General features: G+C 38.3%; 1 protein-coding gene across 1 annotated transcript in view; it reads right to left on the reverse strand.

Annotated features, from left to right (window-relative positions):
- Positions 1-4475, reverse strand: part of LOC135464503 (advillin-like) — a 41730-nt gene extending 37255 nt beyond the window's left edge. Inside the window, exons 1-4 of the mRNA XM_064741928.1 lie at positions 4436-4475; positions 3177-3374; positions 1823-1911; positions 347-421 (exon numbers count right to left, since the gene is read on the reverse strand). Of these exons, the coding sequence (XP_064597998.1) occupies positions 347-421; positions 1823-1911; positions 3177-3374; positions 4436-4475 (402 nt within the window). The remainder of the gene's footprint in view (positions 1-346; positions 422-1822; positions 1912-3176; positions 3375-4435) is intronic.
- Positions 4476-15660: the final 11185 nt, after the last annotated feature.

The following is a 15660-nucleotide window of genomic DNA, read 5'->3' on the forward strand; positions in this document are numbered from 1 at the left end:
ATTAAACACCTGAACATGAGATGCAATGGGGTAAACACTTTTTAGAATACATTAATATACAAGTAAAGAGGACTGATTCAAATTCAAATGAAAAAGGTGCATAAGGTTGCTCTTTCATATTCCAAAAAAAGGTTGAGGTATTATTAAAGCATGCTATCCCTAACTTTTGGAATAACAAACAATACACACATACATGTATATGTATGGAGGCTGGTGGAGTATACAAGTTGTTTGTTTGCTATATAGTGAACCAATGTATATGCACATCATACACTACTGACTATTAAACCTTGGTATTAAAGTATGTGGTTAAAATTATGAATATTCATGAGATACACAAACTTACAGAGAGGACAATGTATGAGTCACCCTTGTAAAAATTCCCATAATGTTCTCTTGGGACTGGTACAACTTGCAAATTCTGCAACAAATAAAAAACATGTAAAATACTGTAATAATGGGACATAAATAGACCGGCCAAAAATAAAATCAATTGAATGAAAAACAAAAAATGTCCAAGTATAGAAAAATGTCCAAATAGAAACAAGATGTACATGTATTTCGTAGCATAAATTCCATTTAATGTTGTTATTTAACGTGAAAATGTGGAAAAGTAGAGTTAAAGGGGAAGAAAACTTAAAAACATGACACTATGGGCTGAAAAGAGCACATTTTTTTCTATCTGGTGGCGCCTGCTGCATAATTTTGCGATTTTTTCTCACCATACACATAAAGCCTGAATACGGCAAAGCTGGCATAAATCGCTGAGTCCATCGCATCCTCCATCTTTAACACCCAGTAATTTATGCTGGGGGTGTGTTGCCTCTCAACCAGTGAGAGTCGTTAAAATCGCCGGCTTGTTCGTGTAAAGTCGGAACCTACTTCCAACATTCCAGTTTCCCGATCGTCAAGCGGAAAACGAACTGTCCTGTTCGCTACCTTCTGGGGAGAACAGTTCTACCGAAAATGTACGAACTGCACTTACGCTGTTTCTGACGGCAATTCTCCTCCTAACCGCGAAGACTTCAGGACTAGTTCTTAGGCAAAATGGAGTCGCCCACAGCGGATTTTGGCGCTGACTTTATTGATGATTTATCAACTTGAGGTACATATTAGAATTTTTATATGGCGTGCACCTGCGAGCAAATGCATACTCTTTTCAATGTTATTTGATTGATATTTAAATTTTCTTCTCCTTTAATGTTCAGGCACATTTCAGCGAATAGTGCATCGCAGTTACATGTACATTTCCATGAACAATGTATCTCACGTGTATATTTCCATGAACAATGTATCACAAATGTACATTTCGATGAACAGTGTATCACACATGTACATTTCCATGAACAATGTATCATACAATTACAATGTGTCACACATATACAATGTATCACACATGTATAATGTACATGTATCACTTATAGTTACACTTCCATGTACAATGTATCACACATGTACATTTCCATATACAATGTATCACACATGTACATTTCCATGAACAATGTATCACACATGTATATTTCCATGAAAAATGGTTTCTTAATTTAAATACCACAATTCGTCTAAAATTTGGGACAGATATTAGCAGTGATATAAAAAGTACAATATTACATTTCTTTACCAGCCTATTGGAAAAGTAATGAGTATGTTGTTCATTAGATCGTCTAACCATGTGAGAAAAAGAAACTAAATATTCCTGCCAGAATTACAGGTATACTTGCTAAACTGAGCAGACCAAGTGTCCCAAAATTTAGAAGAAATAGGGTACGTTCTTGTAACGATGTCGCTGAACTAATTCCATGAACACCGTATCACAACTCACCTCTATCCTCCATACCAAGAAACAGGTCTGCCGTTTGGGGATGACCCTAAACGCCGGGTCCACCTCAGATTGACTCATCCTTTCCACACCTGTAATCACATCAAAACAGGTAAATTAATTACAGCTGTATACATGTATCTTAGTTTGCTTCTTACCCATTAAGGACTGCAACAGATAAACGGACAATCACTAAAATCTTATCAATGCTTAACTTTCTCATATTAAAAAAGACAGCTTGAATCCAAATGTGATTAAATTCCGTCCAGTAGTTTTGAGATATCTTGTCGACAAGCTGACGTTGAGAGACAACGGTCGACAGACACCCGCTAACAGACAGCACAATCTTGGTATAAATGGTACGTCGCCTCGTAACATGAAAACAATAAATTATTTACCTGTGCAGATATCACAGGCACTTTATGAGCCTTCCTAGGTCACTGGCTATCTATATGTCAGATGTTAGTTAATCCAGGTTCCAATACAAGAATATTTCTCACCTGTCTCTCAAAACAGTGAGTGATCATTAAGGAGAAGGAACCCAGGAAATCACTGGAGCAGCTGTAGCACAGGTTCATAGATCTAAACTGCATAAAGAGCCCCATCTGGTTCAATTACACATGAAAATCATAAAGTACCAGGTAATACTGAACGTCTGGGAACTCATTTCAGCACACATTACTCGCATTAACTTCACACAAACTATTCCCAAACTAATCAATTATTTGAGCTTCAAAACGGGCTAAATTTGTGATAACTTCATAGGAATGGATCTCATAACCAGTCTCACAAATACATTTCTCCCATTTGTGTCTGGAATGAAGGAAGATTTTTGATCATATCTTCCATCACGATCAATGCTCATGTAGCGGTGTTCCCTTCAAAAGAGAATTAGTGTCCCCCCTGAGCAGGCATGGCAGACAGGTAACTTCTGCTAATGAAACGAATATGCGTAAAACACCTGAGCCACAGATAATGAAGCTGGGGGTACCACAATGAGTTTTGAAAGTATTTGACAAATGACAGATATAACGAAATAAAATTAACAATAGCCAGTGTAATTAATGGTTCAAACAAAGTCATATTACAGTATGTTGTGTATACAGTATATACCATCATATATTCACGTACAACACGAGTAGTGTTATTGCAAAAAAAAAAAATATGCAAGTTTTCAAAGAATACTATGATATAATATTCTTGATGATGGCATAGTAAAATGCCGAAATACAGTATAATGCAGAGCATTCAAAAAGGGCAAGTAGCAGGCTACAGACAGCTCTCTACTGCCGTCCCCGTAGCAGGCTGAAGACAGCTGTCTACTGCTGTCCCCACAGCAAGCTACACAGCTGTCTACTGCCATCCCTGTAGCAGGCTGCAGACAGCTGTCTACTGCCATCCCCGTAGCAACCTACAGACAGCTGTCTACTGCCATCCCTGTAGCAGGCTGCAGACAGCTGTCTACTGCCATCCCCGTAGCAGCCTACAGACAGCTGTCTACTGCCATCCCTGTAGCAGGCTGCAGACAGCTGTCTACTGCCATCCCCGTAGCCAGCTACAGACAGCGGAATATTCTGCTTTCAGAGCAACTAATACCTGTCCCAATACTTATAAGAATTACGGTATGTTTAAGTATTAGAACATCAAATCTAGCATGTCTTCATTAAGATGTAAGAACTTAAATATTTTAAGATACTAATTCTTACACCCCTACATAAAATTTGAAGGTATATGTAAGTGTTTAGTAGCCTGATGTAACAGCCCTCACCAATATACCCTAATTCCTAAACCTTTTCACGAGTGAAAAATGAGCTTTCAGTACAATTTAAGCTTGTCTATAATTTGATTTTGGAGACAAAACAGCACTGGATGGATTGGCAAGTGTCAGGGCTTCACAAAAAGTATAATTTTATCAGTCTACACAGAATAATTCCTTCAGAAGATGACTGAATAAACACCTTGTAAACATGTGAAAACGTTGAAGAACTACAGTATAAATTTGTCTGCCTGTAATGCATGTTTAGACACCTTGGACTCAATCCATGAAGCCAAATCTGTCTTCATGATTTTTGATCCATGATTTTAGAGCTCATTTTTGGGCATTTGAAACCAAAATTTTCAATGTTGTCAAAAGATAAACGTGTCAAAATTTCAACTTCCAATACAAAAAACTAAGCACTGTGAAGGTTTTAAATGTTGACATACAAGTGAGTCAGAAGTTTAATCAGTCTCAGTGAACATAAAGTCAGCCACTAAAGCTGATTTAATTAATAAAGTAGTATTTCAGAAATCTTCTAAAAATATTTTTAAAAATTCTACACATCATCAACACATCTTTATCAACAAAATAAATAGCAAACAATCGTCAGTGCCTGACCACTCATTTGGTGATGCCATTTTGCCATGTTATAGCTATCTAGAGTGACGTCACAGAAACTAGGAGCTCTCCCGCACCATCAGTATTAAACAATGTAATAATGAGTAAATACAAACAAAAACACCCGATACCAATCCAAGGAGTATCAGCTCTGTTCCGTGTTCATAGAACTGATGCTTCTTTTAGTTTGGCACTTGGTCAGGGCGATGTTCGTGGGCAGAGAAGCCCCCCTAACAAACCTGACCAGTTACTGCAGTCTCCTGCCCACCATGTACGCATTGTGACACGGGCAGCCGTTCTCAGTTCCCTGCTCATAAATGTGTGGTTCAAAATGCATCGGTTAAACTAACAGCAAAATCAAATTTAGTTCATCAATATCTATCTTTCAACTAAACCACACTGACAATAGAGAGCTGACAGGTTTTTTGACATGACAGCCAAGTATCACGTGACGCTTTCAGAACCAGTAATGGGTGAAGTTCATAAGGGTTCTTCAACATGGCAACTCAGAGTAAATTTTCCCCTCAGTGCCATATCCCCAATGGTGAATTTCATCTTCTCGGCTTTCAAAACTTCATAGAATTCTTTACATATTTTTCTATGTGATATATCGTTTTTCGATGTAGATATAATGGCAGACTTTATGCTCACTTCCAGACACCTATTTTTAGATCCTTTCATGAACTTGAAACAAGTGATTAGATAGCTGATCTGATTACAGCATTTACTTTATTGGCCTGTAATAAATGTTTTACAGACACCAATTATTACAGTCTTTCAAAAACGTGAAAAAGAGACACCCGATCTAACAGCCTTTTATTTACTGATTTTCATTAACCTGATATGTAAGTGTTAAGATAAAAGAGAGATACCAGAGCTAAATCTGAATGAATGAATGAATGAATGCTTGAGTTTAATGTCATACTTAACAATTTTTCAGTCATATGATGATGAGGAGTCATTAGGTGTGTGTACACAGACTGTGTCTTCTTGTGGCTGTCCATGTTGCCCAAGTGCTGCCGCCACTGAAGCATCATGTCCAAGACACCAGACATGACACCACACCCAGTCACATTATACTGACACCGGGTCAACAGATGCTGTTTCCTTGCTCTAACCTCTTAGCGCTGAGCGTTGAGTGAGGCAGCAGTACATACCAGTTTTAAAGTCTTTGGTATGACCCAACCCGGCAGAACTATATCAGCCTTACATCGATACACATTCAAGAACTACATGTATGTAGACATTAATTACAATGTCCCTTTTTTTTTTTTTTTTTTTTGATTGGTGTTTTACGCCGTACTCAAGAATATTTCACTTATACGACGGCGGCCAGCATTATGGTGGGTGGAAACCGGGCAGAGCCCGGAGGAAACCCACGACCATCCGCAGGTTGCTGACAGACCTTCTCACGTACGGCCGGAGAGGAAGCCAGCATGAGCTGGACTTGAACTCACAGCGACCGCATTGGTGAGAGACTCCTGGGTCATTACGCTTTAAGCGACTGAGCCACGGAGGCCCCACAATGTCCCTTCAATTCATCTGTAATATTAAAGAGTTTAATTACACACCGATTCTTACATCATCTCTAATTAATACACATTAAATGTTTATACGCTGTAACTTCTACCTTTTCCCACGTCTACAGCATGTTGAATCAAGCCTATCTGTAGGGAATTATTCTGTGTAGATTGATAAACTTTTTGTGAATCACTGAAATTGGTCAACAAACGTAGTTTTATCCCCAAAATAAAATTAAAAATGTCCAGAAATCTGACTGAAAATTGCTCTTTTATATGCAAAAATGTTGAAAAATTGTATATTCTTAACACTGTATGTATATATACTTCCCTACATTACAACTTGATGATCAACCAATAATTAGCAAAAATACCCACGACATTTCAATCAACTCTTTAAGTGTACAAAACAAAATATAAAGTGCATGAATGTACATGTACATGTACACACAGAAGTAGAAGTAAACAGGAATGTAATCCTTGACAGACAGACCTAACTTACCTGTGAAGCTACAGAGCAGGTGAGAATGAACTGCCTCGTTAGAAGGAGATGACAATTTACATGTCCACTGAACCTCTACCTTACCATCAATTGTTACAATATCACCATGGAAACAAGCAATAAATAACTCAACTAGAAGTATAGATGTTTGTTGACGGGTTTACCTGACAATTCCCAGATCTACCTTGATAAATCGCCCTCTGTTTACACCTGACGTAAGAGTTCTAGTGGTGGATCAGTAATCTCAGCACCAAATACATCTGCCAGAACAAACTCGTTAGAGCTTTAACAATAAAGCAGGGCTTAACATTAACAATGATCTGATGGTTTAAGGTCAGCAGAATTTTAGTAGGGCCAGCAGAGCTCAGCAAGAACTGGTCCAACTGGCCTGTGGTTTAATTAAGTTACATACACCTAATAATTATGATCATCTAAAACATGGCTTCAAAGAGACTGTTAACAGTTTAATTCTTTGGGAATTTGACTTTGCATATCATTATTCTGGTCAACTGACAGTCTGAACTGTGATTTGGGTACTTCGGGCACTTTGCTTACTAATGGCCCACAACTGAAGTGCCAGCTAATATCAAAGAAGACTACTGGATTTCTATTGGCCAGTGACTTGGTGAAAAAATTGACCCATGTAAAGCAAACTGACTTGCATGATAATCCATGCAGCTACCACATTTTTCTGAATAATGCAGATCCTAGTATGAATAATCCAGATCCTAGAATGAATAATCCAGATCCTAGTATGATTAATCCAGATCCTAGTATGAATAACCCAGATCCTACTATGAATAATCCAGATCCTAGTATGAATAATCCAGATCCTAGTATGATTAATCCAGATCCTAGTATGAATAATCCAGATCCTACTATGATTAATCCAGAGCCTACTATGATTAATCCAGATCCTACTATGAATAATCCAGATCCTACTATGATTAATCCAGATCCTAGTATGATTAATCCAGATCCTACTATGAATAATCCAGATCCTAGAATGAATAATCCAGATCCTACTATGATTAATCCAGATCCTAGTATGAATAATCCAGATCCTACTATGATTAATCCAGATCCCAGTATGATTAATCCAGATCCTACTATGAATAATCCAGATCCTACTATGATTAATCCAGATCCTAGTATGATTAATCCAGATCCTACTATGAATAATCCAGATCCTAGTATGAATAATCCAGATCCTAGTATGATTAATCCAGATCCTACTATGAATAATCCAGATCCTACTATGATTAATCCAGATCCTACTATGAATAATCCAGATCCTACTATGATTAATCCAGATCCTACTATGATTAATCCAGATCCTACTATGAATAATCCAGATCCTACTATGAATAATCCTAGTATGAATAATCCATAATCCAATAATAAGATTGTTTACCAATCCAGAATCTATCACAGCAGACAACACTGCCCCCCGGTAATCTACAATATCACAAGAATCCATCGAGTTCATTGTCTGTGCATGTAATACATCAACCAAGAGTGCAGAATTACTGACAAAACTGCCAATAGCAATCTACAACAACTGCCAAATATGCACAACCTAATACTTCACAAAAACCAACAGTGCTCAGCTCATCACAATGTAATATAGCTACCTGTATAAGTTACCCACTATATGCAGATTTCAAACCCAGGGTTTATATCACCATATGCCCTTCTCAACGTGCGGATAATGATTTTGTCCCTACATTGAATATTTATCAAATACAAAGCCAGTCTGGTGTAAATGTAACGCTGAGCTAAGGAATATTATGCTAGCTATGTTGATTACAGACAGCGCTGGAATAGTGGTGTGACGTCACAATGACGTACCATGGAACGCAGCGTCCCAAAGAAAAATGACCGTCAGCCTGCGTAATAATTTAGTGGACTGCAGAGTATGAATTTAGTGTCACAAAAAAAAAAATGATGTCAGTCTGTGCAGTAATTCAGCTGCTCAGGGGTTAAATGTCATATACTTTTCAATAACCAGTGGGAGCAATGTTTGAAATATAAATCAAACATGTACATTTAAATAAATTTTATTTGCTCACCTGGCATGGATGTAATTTATTTATTTATTTGACTGGTGTTTTAAACTGTACTCAAAAATATTTGACTTATATGATGGCGGCCAGCATTATGATGGGAGGAAACCAGGCAGAGCCCAGCTGAAACCCACAACCATCCGCAGGTTGCTGCCATACCTTCTCAAGTGCGGCCGGAAAGGAAGCCAACGTGAGCTGGACTTGAACTCACAGCGATCGCATTAGTTAGAGGCTCCTGAGTCCTTACGCTGCGCTAACGCGCTGACCAACTGAGCCACGGTGGCCACCCATGGATGTAATGCTGCATAACGAAAAAAATATGTCAGTAGTTCAGTTTACAAAAGTGAATGATCAAGGTCAGTGAAAATTTTAGACACATAATTTCAATCTGACATTTTTGGGATGGCAAACTTCTATTTTAAGACAGGCCCAATAATCTACATGTATCTTCAAACTTATTTTCACCTGTTAAATTAACCATACACAACCCCAGAAATAGGCCATAATTACCCATAATTAATGACCTGATATTAGCCTGACTGCAATCAGACACACCAATCCTACAATAAGTCCAGGATATGTAATTACTAACTAATGGGGACACCTAGTTCTTGTTCTGTGTGTTAAGTTGATGTTGTCTGGCAAATCCTGTTATGCTGTCCTGAGGTAGATTGATAAGCAGTGTCCAAAACTTCTAACCAGACACCTACACAGACACCAAACACTTTTTCGTCTTTCTCTTTCGCAACATTTCTTCTATAGCTATAAAGCTGTGCTTTCGCGAATGTGTGATTGTGTTGCATGTTAGGTCATACGATTGCTTGAGGAATTTGTTCCAGTTTTCCCACAGCCCATGCATTGACAACTGCCTTCATATATATATATATATATATATATATATATATATATATATATATATATATATATATATATATATATATGCTGAGCTGAAATATAATCCACTACTGTTCACCAGGTAAGAGCTGAAATCTTCCAAAGGCTGAACTGTTCACCAAATAAGAGCTGAAATCTTCCAAAGGCTGAACTGTTCACCAAATAAGAGATGTAATCTACCAAAGGCTGAATTGTTCAAGACCTGATTTGTCTAACAGACAACAGCTGATCTGTTAAACAGACAACAGCTGATCTGTTTAACAGACAACAGCTGATCTGTTTAACAGACAACAGCTCAAATGTTCTTCAGATAAATGCTGAATTTTACCAAAGGTTGATCAAGTTATGCCACACTTAAATTCTGAAATTGTTAACCAGAAAAATTCTCAACTGTTTAATGAAAAAAAAATCCTGATTCAGTGGTTGATATTACATTCACAACAAAGCATGAATGATACATGGCCGAAAATTCAAATATGTCACATGCGTGTAGATTTAGATGTTTCAATAATAAGTCATGTTAGCTTTATGGGCGAGTAAGCGGGGTGGGTGTGGGTGGTGGGTGTCTGACTTCTCAGACTCTCAGTTGTTCATGCACGCACATGTACCTGTCAATGGTAAAAGCCTTACATACGCACGGTGAGATCATGTTTTTATCCAGACACAAATGTGGAAGAAAAGGTAGTGTTTTGCCACACCTATGTTTGCATGTATGGATAGGTTACCCTAAATGATCTAACATTTCGCCCACAATAGTACATTTTTAAAAGCAAATAAAAGTCACAAAATGCTATTTTTGGCGCGGAAATTTACAAATTTTCAAGTAAAATATCATTACATTACAGCAAATCTTAAAATCAACACAACTCAGGAAAATGGGCCTGTTAGTCAGGGACAAAATGCATGATCATTTTAGCGTAATTGCATCCATTGGGCTGAAAATATATTTATATGGAATACATGGAAGTTGATAAAATATATTACAATCTGAAGGCAATCACATGTATGTACTTTAATGATAATACCCTAAAAATCCCAGACAAATATTAGGACAAAATGAAGTTGATATGCTAGAGGAACCTTCTCTGATCTGGAACTCGCCACGATATGGCTGCAAAACTGCCGATGTGGCGTTAAGCCATAAACATTCATTCTGATCTGGAAAGCTTATTTTATGAATTCTGGTATGGAGAAAGGCCGAGTAATTGTACATTCTCAGATCAGAAAGTACAAAGGGTTAAGGGACTTTGTTACCCAGAAATGTACAGTTTTTTCCCGGACTTAAACGTTAGCATTCGTGCTACATAATAAACAATTTCTATATTTACCTGTGGGAAGGAGTAGGGATAAGAACTGCGCAGATAGCACGGGGCTATGTTTTCGTTCAGATACTTTATGTATGGTGACATGGCCAAAATATGCTTGGTTAGACAAATGAGACCTGTCAGACGAATTTAGGAAACTACGGCTGCTGTACTTTCCTGACCGAGAAAGTACGGTGTTCTGAAAAGAGTGACAACAAGCGTTTAAGGTAGATTTATGTGTCTCTGATACATGTTAGTGTTCAAAATCTCAACAATTTTGATTTTCAAAAGTAATTTATATTTCACAGATCAAATTTTTAGAGGATTTAGGATATCCTTAATGGCACCAGATTTGGACGATCAATCACAGAGATATGCCAGCAACACACAATCATAATTTCCCTAGAGACCATCAGTTACCTCTACATCTATATCTGACATGTATCATTCTGAAAACTAACAAATATGTTTCCCTCCAGTATACATATGTATAAGACCTACCCTAATCCCTCAAGCTTCACCAAAACTACATTGTTTGGACTAGCCAATTCCAGGGCTTCACAAAAAGTATAATTTTCATCGGACTACACAGAATAATGCCCTCAGAAGTTGCCTGAATAAACACCTTGACAACATAAATAATAATGTGCGCAAATTCACTGAAAAAAGTTCTTTACAGTTCGACAAGATTAAAGATTTACCAGTACGTACAAGTGTAAAGTGTAAATACAAAGTATTTGGATATAAAGAAGAGACAATTAGAGTAATTACCACTTAATGCATTTTAACATGCTTGTGCAGCAGCACATGAGAATATGCAGCAGAGCGCAAACCTTAGGAAAGGGACAAACAAAGATGTCAACCATGAAGACAAGAAGAAAACATTTACGACAAGAATTAAACATTTACGTACAGAACGAGACAATTAAGAGTACAAACCAAATTCACTTCAAATCTAAACCAGCACAAAATTACATGAAAAAGCTTTTTCCCTGAAGGTCTCCAAGATAAGATCTATAAAAATCTCGGCTACATTCCGTTACCTGCTGGATTAATGGGTGGACCAATAACAAAAGGTAGAAGACATTTAACCTTTGATCTCAATGATGTACCGTTGTTACACAGGTAAGAATGTTTTCATTCAACGTACATACAGATAACAAACAGCCCAGCATAGTCTTTGAAGAAAATGGTTCAGACATTTCTCAAACACACAGGTGTCAAAACTGCAAATGATGACAACAATCTTTTATATCAACTATCAGCCATTAACAAGGTACTGCGTACAAAAAGTATAATTTAATCAGTCAACACAGAATAATGCTTTCAGAATATGCTTGAACAAATACCTTGCAAACATGTAAAAAGGCTGATAAATTACTGTAATGGTTGGACTAAAGACAAAATGCGCGAGATATTTAACCTTTGATCTGAACGATGTATGGTTGCACAGGAAAGAATGTTCTCAATAAAGACACACACAGAAACATTCCAGCACAGTCTTAATGAACGCAATGCTTCAAATCTAAAATGGGGGCCTCCATGGCTCAGTTGGTTAGCGTGCTAGCGTATGACCCAGGAGTGTCTCACCAATACGGTTCAAGTCCAGTTCAAGAACACTGTCAATGTGAGTTCAAGTCCAGCTCATGTTGGCTTCCTCTCCAGCCATACATAGGAAGGTGTGCCAGCAACCTGTGGATAGTCGTGGGTTTCCCCCAGGCTCTGCCCGGTTTCCTCTCAACCTGATGCTGGCTGCCATCGTATAAGTGAAATATTCTTGAGTACGGTGTAAAACACCAATCAAATAAAATAAATAAATAAATCAAATCTAAAATGTATATGCACATGGAACACTCTTATAATTACTGGGTATAATCTCAAAGTGGCTGGAATAAGTTATCACCCCTTGACAAAGTACAATATGGCTACAGTGGAACTGACAAACTTTCAGACTGAAAATCACAGCCAAACTAACATGAGCTGGAACTGATCTGGCAAATGGATTGATCAAAATGTCCATGTAGTGTGCAAAATGACAATGCAAATTAATCCAACCCAAAATTCACTATCAAGACAATATACATTTACTTATACCAGGAAAACACAGGAAACTACTACACAATAACATTGCATTTGGATAAAATTGGATGTACCTGCCACAAAAATTTCAAAATACCAAATGCAACATAATACTTGTACCCGTGTGTTCCTACAGAGCTAGAGACCACTTCTCAAGGGTTTCCTTGATGTCAACATCACATTTACTCTCAACTATGTCTTCTGTGGAACTTTGCTTCCTTTAACAGAGAACTGCATGTAAATGTACATAGCTGACAGTCCACACTGTCAACTTGCACAGTCAAATGAGAGCCTTACATCTGCATCTGACAGATCACCCTGTCAACTGGCACAGTCAAATGAGAACCTTACATCTGCATCTGACAGGCCGCACTGTCAACTTGCACAGTCAAATGAGAACCTTACATTTGCATCTGACAGGCCGCAATGTCAACTTGCACGGTCAAATGAGAACCTTACATTTGCATCTGACAGATCACCCTGTCAACTTGTGCAGTCATGTGAGAACCTTACATTTGCATCTGACAGGCCACACTGTCAACTTGCACAGTCAAATGAGAACCTTACATTTGCATATGATAGGCCACACTGTCACCTTGCACAGTCAAATGAGAACCTTACATTTGCATCTGACAGTCCACACTGTCAACTTGTGCAGTTATGTGAGAACCTTACATTTGCATCTGATAGGCCACACTGTCAACTTACAGTCAAACGAGAACCTTACATTTGCACCTGACAGGCCACATTGTCAACTTGCACAGTCAAATGAGAACCTTACATTTGCATCTGACAGGCCATACTGTCAACTTGCACAGTCAAATGAGAAACTTACACTTGCATCTGACAGGCCACACTGTCAACTTGTGCAGTTATGTGAGAACCTTACATTTGCATCTGACAGTCCACACTGTCAACTTGTGCAGTCATGTGAGAACCTTACATTTGCATCTGACAGGCCACACTGTCAACTTGCACAGTCAAATGAGAACCTTACATTTGCATCTGACAGGCCACACTGTCACCTTGCACAGTCAAATGAGAACATTACATTTGCATCTGACAGGCCACACTGTCAACTTGCAGTTTCAAATGAGAACTTTACATTTGCATCTGACGAATACAAGAACAAGTGCAGGAAAGCATGGTAAAACCAAGTGGTTTTGACAGTGCTCTGATCTGTCGAATCCAACTATTTATTTGCATATATTTTCTGAAACTCGCTTGTGGGCTCCCTTGCCAACAGGCTCTCAGTAAACTGATCAATCGAGTTGAGTTTACTGCTGAAGCACTCTCCACATAACAGTGTTGGGGATAGTACAGTCGAAAGCTAGCTAATCTTATTGATAATACCTTCACCATCACCATGTTCAGGTGTGGAAGGTGAAGCATGAATTCTCTGTTAATTCAATCACGTAAGATGTGCTGACATATACACGTATGTATTCATTTGATTGGCGTTTTACGCAATACTCAACAATATTTCACTTATAAGACGGCGACCAGCATAATGGTTGGAGGAAACTGGTCAGAGCCCTGGTGAAACCCACGGCCATCCGCAGGTTGCTGACAGACCTTAAATTACAATGTACAACAGCAGAAGAAGCCAGCATGAGCTGGACTTGAACTCACAGCAATCACAATCTGACAAACAGATCATTTGATTGTTCACATAAATGTATAAAAGTACACATAAATATTTGATTGAATTTAGGGAGTTTAAGAAAAATTGCTTTTACTGATAACAGGGCTAACAGATTCCCTAAACTTTGAATAATTACCAGGGTATCGTCTCACTCACCACCAATGTTGCCATTCACATCCAGTTTTCGCACCACATTTTGCTGGGTGGCTGGCTTCTTGGAAATCAGTGTTTCACAACACAATAAATGAGGCGAGATGAACATGATGATTCTGTAGTACAGCAATTTTTTTCCAGGTGGTAAAATCCGAGAGAAATTGCAAAATTTCACAAAAAATTTAAAACTGCTTTGGGATGTTCTGCTTAGCCCAGGTGTGCACGTTTACCTGTAGAGTTCGTTAGTGAGAACTGCCTCAGGTGAGCAATAAGTAATAACGTGTCTGATTGAGTCCACTATGCTGCGGACGGGTCACAGGTTGTCGTGGTCCTTCCCTAAAAATACTGCATAATGTGCTGGCTGCATTTAGTTACACTTAGATACGATACTTGAGGTGATCTAAATATCCTAAAAATAGCCCTAATAGACACCAAAAAATTGGAAAGCTTTGAATCAAGATTGTAAGAGGAAAAAAATCCCAGAAGTGCCCAAAGGGAATCACCCTGGAGTGGATTAGTATTTTTTCACAAATTCCTAATAAATTTTTTTAATACATTATAATGATATTTATGGGTCACTACCTGTTGGGATAATTGCTTTTTTGACACAGGTAAACTAGTCAAATTTCCTGTGATCACTGATATGCATGCACGCACACATCGCGCGGCGTGCATCCTCATGTCAGAAAATGCACACATATGTTAATATGCTGTTTATCAGCGCAACAAATTATTCAAGTGCTTACAAGGGAAGCAAAAAACCTGTGACGAGAAAGTCACGACTGTGGTTACCTGAAGACGTAAGGGATTTATCTGAGTGTTTTATCATGTCTCAATCAAAGCCAATCACAGGTATGTTAACCTTGGTGACCCAGGGTTTATACCTGGCAAACCTCTGTTACATCATGACCCAAGACAACACAACAGGACGAGTCGGGCTACAGGCTTAAATTATAGGAGCTGAAAACCACAAAGTTTTTCTTGGGGTTTTCTCTAGTCTTAAAGCCCTGTCCAGACTATCCAACATGGTTCAACTTTTGTTGACTCAACAGCAAGTTGGATGCTGTTGAGGTAAGTTGAGTGTCCCGTCCACACTACAATCAGAGAGGTCAGCATTGTCCAACACTGTGGTCGTGTGTAAAACCATGTTGAGATGTGTTATTTGACCAAACTTGTGATAAATTGGAGGGAATTTTCCATCTTTCTCTCCAATGCATTAGACACAATGACTTTCTTTTGTCCCTGTGTTTGTAATCTTTAGAGGGAGTGTTGTACAGAAAAGGGTATGTTTCACACTCCTG

Source organism: Liolophura sinensis, chromosome 4 (assembly GCF_032854445.1).
Source record: "Liolophura sinensis isolate JHLJ2023 chromosome 4, CUHK_Ljap_v2, whole genome shotgun sequence".
NCBI lineage: Eukaryota > Metazoa > Mollusca > Polyplacophora > Chitonida > Chitonidae > Liolophura > Liolophura sinensis.